The 8,105-nt window shown below is 33.3% G+C and overlaps 1 protein-coding gene across 2 annotated transcripts in view; it reads left to right on the top strand.

The window, feature by feature from the left end:
* The window catches only part of LOC111511134 (uncharacterized), a 71,263-nt gene extending 63,539 nt beyond the window's left edge, over window positions 1-7,724 (top strand). For both annotated transcript variants that reach the window (XM_074173196.1, XM_074173195.1), the window contains exons 3-5: window positions 3,641-3,923; window positions 6,853-7,206; window positions 7,258-7,724. In XM_074173196.1, the coding sequence (XP_074029297.1) occupies window positions 3,641-3,923; window positions 6,853-7,206; window positions 7,258-7,528 (908 nt within the window). In that variant the 3' untranslated portion in view covers window positions 7,529-7,724. The remainder of the gene's footprint in view (window positions 1-3,640; window positions 3,924-6,852; window positions 7,207-7,257) is intronic.
* Window positions 7,725-8,105: the final 381 nt, after the last annotated feature.

Consider the following 8,105-nt stretch of genomic DNA (forward strand, 5'->3'; position numbering starts at 1 on the left):
AAAAAAAATTATAATATTTTATATGGTAATGCTATTTTTGTTTGATATCAAATTAATAATGGTGCAGAGATCAACTTTGTTAATTGAAAATAAACACTGCATGAAACAATAACTGAGGTAGATCAGGAGATGGTTTAGGAGGTGATCTATCTACAGAAGTGGGGTCGAATTTGAATTAATTCAAACTTGGAAAATTTCGAGTATTTCCGGAAATATCCAAAAAAAAACTGAAAATCGGAATTTTCGTTTTTATTTTTTTCTAGCCTTATTTGACAACATAGCTCAAAACCAAAAACACATTTTCATTGATCCTTTTCCTCATGTTCAGATTTACTATCCGACGTTTCGTTTGTTGGGAATTATCATCAAATTTTTTTCTATTATGGGCGACATAATTTTTTTTTATACAGAAAAGCAGTGCTTCTCATTCTAATTTCATTGATGTATATTTTGTTGTGAATGCATCTTCTGAAACCGCAGGTGTTCACTTGTCAGAACTAATGAAACATCATGAGTTTGCACAAATAGTTCAATCGAAATTTCCCCATTCTCGAATGAAGAAAAACGAGATATGTTGAAACTTCATTATGAATTTGATAGGAATAGTACGAAAACACCACAAATTTATTTTGAATTATTTCCGGAGACAACAGCCGGATAGAACATTATTCGGTATTTTGGACAAATACTCGGCTCAGTACGGTGCGTTTCAAAAACAAGAATGAAATCATGAGCTTGTTAAAAATGCACATGAAGTATTACAAATGTTCGAATACATAAGCGAGCTCGTCGTCTCAAATTAAGAACAGTCCTAACAATATCCCTTCTTCTGATAGACCTGAATTGCGTGAATGATGTTTTCTCTAAGTTCGCCCACTGTGCCATATTCTTGCTCTCCATTGATTTTGTTCTTTAAAGTGCCTCGCAAGAAAGTATCCAAAACTGTAAGGTCAGGTGATTGTGCTGGCCACCTCACTGGTCCAGAATTTCTTAACCATCTATTAGGAAATCTTTGGTGTAAAAATTCGCAAACTGCTCTTTTATTGTGTGGAAGAGTGGAAACGTATCGATATATTCTTTGAATTCGTTTCTTATCAACCCAAGAGGTTTCCCCGTTTAAGGTATCAGATAAGAAATGATGTCCAAGTATTCGGTCGTTATAAATTCCAGCCCACATATTTAAACGAAACCGAACTTTTTACTCCAAATGTGCTCATTATTTCTATTAAAAACACCACAGTTTGTAAAAGTATTTTCGTCGGTCCAAATAATCTCTTTCTATCCTATTCGAGAGCCAGCTACAAAATTCCATCCTTCTCTCAGGATCACCTGGATGAAATTTTTGTGAAATATCTTTAAAAATCTGTTTAAAATCTGTTTTTCCGTTAATCAGCCGTCGCCCCCATATGAACGACAACTCTCAGAAGTTGAGAAACTTGTGCGAGCTAAGAACTGAAGAGGTCTTACCTTTCAACGTGTGATTTCTATAATATTTCAAACAACTTTTCGTTAATTCCCTCCAAACGCTCGACTGTGACACAGCTATTTCTTCCGAGACTTGATGCATTGATTTAGAAGGATCTGCATTTATCTAAAACAAAGCAAAAATAATACTTTGTCGAATATGGAAAGAACAATTATTTTACCTTTGTTCCATTCTGCTTTCATACTTCATTCTTGGTTTTTGAAACGCACCGTACTCAGCTAAGTGTTTGTCCAAAATTCCAAATAATATTCTATCCGGCTGTTGTCTTTCCGGATATAATTCAAAATGAATTTGTGCTATTTTCATACTATTTCTATCAAACTTATAATAAAGTTTCAACATATCTCGTTTTTCTTCATTTGAGAATGAGGACATTTTGACTGAAGTATTTGTGCAAACTCATGATGTTCTGAGTTCTGACTACTAGTGTTCATTAAACAAAATTTTTCGATGGAGTCATCTCAGATGAAGCTGTTTTTTCAATACCTGTGGTTTCAGAAGAGCCAATCATAACAAATTATACATCAATGAAATCAGAATGAGAAGCACTATTTTTCTGTGTAAAAAACAATATGGCGCCCTATAATAGAAAAAAAAGTTGATGATGATTGACAAAAGACGAAACGTCGGATGGTAAATCTGAACATGAAAACATGTTACTGAAAAGAAGTATCAATAAAAATGTGTTTTGGTTGTGAGCCATGTTGTCAAATAACGCTAGAAAAATATAAAAACAAAAATTTAGATTTTCAGTTTTTTCCGGATATTTCTGAAAATAAATTTTCAGTGTGGGTCAAATTTGAATTACCCTGTATAGCATGTCTTTTATCTCAAGATATTGCGAATCATTTATCTACATCAAGCTCCACTTTTTTCATTCTCAGCTTTTTCTGTGAATTCTTTTAGAATCTAATGAGACGTTGCAATTAGATAGATAGATCTTTATTGTCTAAAATACAATACATCGTTTATAAATACATAAAATATTGAAAATATATGAAATGTTGTTTTTTTTCAAAGACTATATGGTATTCACAAAAATACAGTGAATATTGAAAATAACAGACAAAAAAAAACAATAAAAAATATAAAAGATAAGAAACAATGTACAAATATGTTATCAATAAAACATCACAATTTTGAAATTACTTGACATATATCGTAATATTTATACATCGTGTTACAGCGAAAGACTAGAATTTGTATGCAAAATACTCTTCCAAACCGTAGAAGCACCTTCCCAAAACCTACTGATGTAATATGTTTTGGTAGATAATTATATATTTGTCGACTTCTATAGATTTGACACTGTCTGGTCAAAGATGATGTGGGCAATGGAAGGGCGAGTTTTTTATCGCTACGCGAAGACGTTTCTGTATGGCTTTCAAACTTTTTCTTATGTTTGTGAAGTAAGCAGGCAGTCTTTAGAATGAATATTTCAAATATTGTTAAATATTTTATTTCTGCAGAAAAGTGGCCTAAACGAGTCAAGCATCTTCAATTTGGATATTATTCTCAAAACTCTTTTCTGCATAACTAATACACTCTACATCAAAATCTGGCTGTCTGAGCCCCACAAAGTAATTCCATACCGGAGATGACTCTACATAAGTGAATAGTATGCATTTATTGCTGCTGAAAATCCGAGTTCACGAGATATGACATTTATGGCAAAGCAATCAGAAGATATTTTTTTTAAATCAGTAATTTGTTTTAGAAACATTTAGCGAATGCATAGTCGATTCACACCATTTTTTTATTTTATTTAAATCTGAGTGGATAGACCAAGTGAAAGTATCAGAATCTTAATTACGCCATAGTACCATAGTGTCATCCGCAAGCAAGGTGAATGTTCCAGATATATCAAGTTTTTCTACTATCAGAAGTGTCGTTGATTTTTTGTTCAGCCCAAGGTAACCTTGAAGAATCAATAAATGCACCATATATAATATTTCATCTAAGTTCCTGTTTGTAGTGGAGATTGCAGGTGTTTATTGTCAAACCTTTGCTTCAAAAGATGGCTAATTTATTGTCGAGTTTAAAAAAATCTGTTGAAAATCTGTTAGCTTGCATCTCAACAGTAATCCTCTAAATTGAACTCATTACAACAACAAAATACTTGTGAAGTAATTCTCAATATGTTTTGTTTTTCAGGTCGAGAAATCCTGCAATCCGATATAGGAGCGGAAAATAAAAAGTACTTGGCATTTTTATCATGTACCAAATACTGTAGCGAAAAATATGTAGAAACACTGAAAACACATGAAGATTTGTTATCGATAACTCGAGGATACGTAGCTCTAGGTGGTGGTGGCTTAGCTCTTTTCGGAACAGCCTGTTTATATACGTGGCCAGAAAAGTTTGAGAAAATCATCGAAAGATTTGAAGATCCTACGCTGGTAGACCGAACCCGATTCTTAGATGATAGCTGTTACAGGTATATTCGTTTCATTTATCTGTCCGGTGATAAGTGCAATTCCAACTTATCCACAATGAAGTTGTTCAACCGCACAACTTGCCTGGACTGTGTTGCTGAATGTTTACCATTTACAGAAAAAACTTTGTAAAACATTGGCATCTGTTCCATTTCGAGCCATTCCTTAATATCGATAACTGTGGATTTATTCCATCTGTTAAAACTTGCTTAAATGTTTTCAATCTTGAGGAATCTTTGCTTCTTCATATTCTACACCAGAACTTAACTTTACATACTAACTATCGTTTTTCAGTTTGGTTCGTAGTGAATTTAAGTTTTGCTGAATCTTTTTATAATTAGAATTTGAATTATTTATTCTACTTCGATCTACTATTACCAAAACCACTTACATATATTATGGAAATGATTTGAGGAAAAATATTTCAGTTATGAATCTAAGAAATAAAACACAGTCTTCAAATTATATTATACGTTTGAAAACTATTGTTTCGTCAATCAAGCAAATTTAAGGAGTTAAAGAAACACAAGACATTGAAGAAATCAATCAATGCCACTTAAAAAAATAGCTCATTCTTTGAAGAATTCATACACTGCAAATCAAAGATTTTCAGTGACTCCCGACTGATTCATCATATGCAGACTCGGACTGTCGTAAGACAGTGTGTGTCGCCTCTGTTTGGAAAATGATGAAACAGCAGAGCATATGCTTTGTGCCTGCCCTGCTGCAGACCCAATCAGGTTTTCAGAGTTTGATAGAATCACAGTTTTACCATCTGACCTCAAAGATCACTCACCACATAAACTAATCGGCTTCGTCAAGAAGCTGGGTTTATTTGGTCGGGTCTGACTAGGTGTGAGTCACAATAATCCCTTGCGGGTTGCGGTGGAGGGTCGAATAGCCCCATTTACTTTTGACCTAACCTAACCTAACCCGACTTGAAACAGACAGCGATAATAGTCTCTCTAGAAATGTGAAAAACTACAACAATATATCTACATATATTAGTGCGATAGGCGTATTGCATTCAAATCATTCACTCTTCAAATCATTGAAGTATTCAGTTGAATGGGATTGAAAAAAACATTGTTTTTTTTGAAGGCAGTATAAATAGTTATTCCTTTGAATTATACCGTCAAGAGACACACTGCACCTATCTATAGGACCGACTTGGCTTTTCCCATAGGAAGAAAATATTATATTATTTTCTGTTGGGAGTTTGAAGGCCATAGTAAAGGTGTTAGTCTTAGTCTTAATCTTAGTGAAATTCTTCAGTTACTTCGAGAGCGCGTTGAATAAAAAGCTATACAACATTGGAGCTAGCTGTTCCGGAACCATGAAGCGTCCGAAAGTGTGAGCATTAAATATAAATGAAAAAACAATTGTTACGAATATTTATAATTCTTTGAGAATATAACATCCGCCCGAAATATAAGGTAAAGAGGAAGTAGTGCAAAAATGCACAAGTATGACCAAAGTCAATAAATCGACAATTTCCAGAATTCTTAAGGAACTCAAGGAAAACAACAGATTTTTGTAGCCGAAAGTATCCACTAGCAGAAAGTGTTTGGTTATCGACGAAGACGTCAGGAATTCCATTAGGAGAACAATACACTTTTTCACATATGAAACGAAATACCTACATTAAATGAAGTTTTGTCAGTTATTCGTGAAGACAGTTTTTTTCTGATATTAGAAGAACTAGGTAATGAAAGATATTACATGAGCTGTACATCACTTTTGGAGGACAAGATAGACAGAGCATGTTGATAGAAAAATCAGAGTTTGTAGAATGGAGAAAAAACTACTATAAAGAAGAATAAATAAAGCCAGAACACTGAGTAAATCCATTTTTTATTTGGATGAAACTTGGGTCAATGAGGGTCATACTGTCTCGAAGGTTTCGCAAAACTAGAACATTAAAACCCCAAAGTGTGTCTCTCAGTACAGCCACACTTTTCTACTTTTTGAAAATGACTTCAAAGTCGAAGCCGAAACGTCGAACAATGCAAAACTTTGGGCGCGGTTTAACCCGAAATTCAGATGTTCAAATTTCTAACCGCTGAAACATATTCTATTTGTATACTTATCTGGTAACGTTTCGAAGACTTTATACATCTCCATTATCAAACCTACGATCAATTTGATAGTATCAGTATCAATAATAATAATATCGAATTGATTTACATCAAAAGACGAATTATAACTACAAATTATAATGTTTTGATTCAAATAGGTTGGATAAAAAAAATCACTAGTCTTTAAAACGTCACCAGATGATACATATTCTTTTTAATATGCAAAATTTTATAAATTAAAGTTACTGGCAAATTAGATTTTTTTTTTTTAGAAAACAAATTTATCGAATACAGTAATTTTTTGCCCTTTCTACATTTGTAGTTATTTTCAAATCTAATATTCTGATTATTTTATTACCTGTAGAAGGTAACAACCCTAAATAAAAAACTATTTCAGATATACACTGTCCTTCTCGAAATGAAATGTTTAAACAAAATTAGTTTTCACGATATTTCAATTATCTTCACATCATACAGAATATATCATTGGAAACTTTATATTAATACCCGCACTCCGACGCCTAATAATAATATTATATTCAACGCAACATGATAAACAGTGTCGGCCGCCTCTTTTGAAGTTCTTTGTGGCAAGTAACTATTTTAATGGCTCCTTAGCGGTATCCTCAAAGAGCATAGCGGATAGAAATATCTCAGTGACTTCGTGGACGAATTGCAGTGCCACGATGAACCGAAATGTTTGCATTCTTGAATTTTTTTCACTCTCAGTTAATTACGAATGGACTATTATAGGATCGCCAAGAGATGATGAATTTTGCATTATAACTTCCTTTTTCATTCATTGCAATTCAAATTGAATTTCTGTTTTTGAGATCAATATCTCTTATTACAGGGGGACTATTGGTGCCTGCTTCTCTACAACATTAGGATCTGTTCTTCACGAACTTTACCACACATTCGATTTGGGACACACAGAAGATGGAATAATGGGCAGAGGTTTTGACAACATATACAAGGTTTTTACTAAATTTGACTTGTCAACAAATCAAAATATGGGAAATACTATTGAAACCAAAAATACATTTCTAGATAAAATAGAATTCAAAGAAAAATTAGAACCGGAAAGTTTGGCAGAGAGACTGCAAAGCCAGAAGCGAAAAAAAGAATTTACCGTCATTAAAAAATTCGAAGAAGTAGACGACACTGTTTTATCAAAGAGTTGTGCTGCGATATTATGTTACCATAGGTACGCTGGAATAATTTAACTGAAATGTCATCCTTTACAATTTTTTTTCAGGTGTTTCAATCAAGTTCCGTCAAAGCAATCGTCCTTGCTTTCTTTTGACTCCTCAAATAAACTCATAAAGTCGACTTCAGGCATCAGAGTCATTGAAATAAGAATCCCAAACACAGAGTTTGTTATATTCAGTTGGGTTTTCGATGGGAGGATTCTCAAATTTTCATTCCAGATACCTCAAGAAGTGATAATTGAGCTATGTGACAAAACCAATATAATTTTCGTCGAGGACACCATTGGCAGTATATTAAAAGAATCGTTCAGAGTTTAATAAATTCCGAGTCATTAGTCCAGTAGAAACAATTTTCAATAGAATCTATTGTTAACGTTTACATACGCTTGAAAATTTTAGATCTTGAAGATATGTTTACATATGTTGTATTATGAATATCATAGGTAATTTATTTTTCTTACTAGAGGATCAAACTTATACAGAAGTTGTAATATATATTACATTCATCCTGTCATCGTTTCATATTTCCATTGATATCTCAAATGAAATGAATGCTAACTAAATATCTATGATTTACCACCAGAAAGCATTAGAGCAACAGTTAGGTAGGAATGAATTGCTAGGCACAATGACCAGATCCAATCTATTCACGAAGCTTTCAAAGCTCTCTGGGTGATGTAAGAATACACGTATGCTATTGGTATGGAATTCGGAATAAATAACAAAGCTCCTTCTCCTAAAAAGAATTGTTGTGGAAATCACAGACAACATGTGGTGCAGCTTATATGAGGAAGCATTCTACACCACCTGGATGAGACGTATATCCACCTTGAGGTGAAACAACGCCACTCCCAAAATAATGACAGTAAATAAAGACCGATGAACTTTCTGGGTT

This window comes from Leptinotarsa decemlineata, unplaced genomic scaffold (genome assembly GCF_025532065.1).
Source record: "Leptinotarsa decemlineata unplaced genomic scaffold, Ldec_3_MD MMD2_tig00000218_RagTag_RagTag, whole genome shotgun sequence".
Classification (NCBI taxonomy): Eukaryota; Metazoa; Arthropoda; class Insecta; order Coleoptera; family Chrysomelidae; genus Leptinotarsa; species Leptinotarsa decemlineata.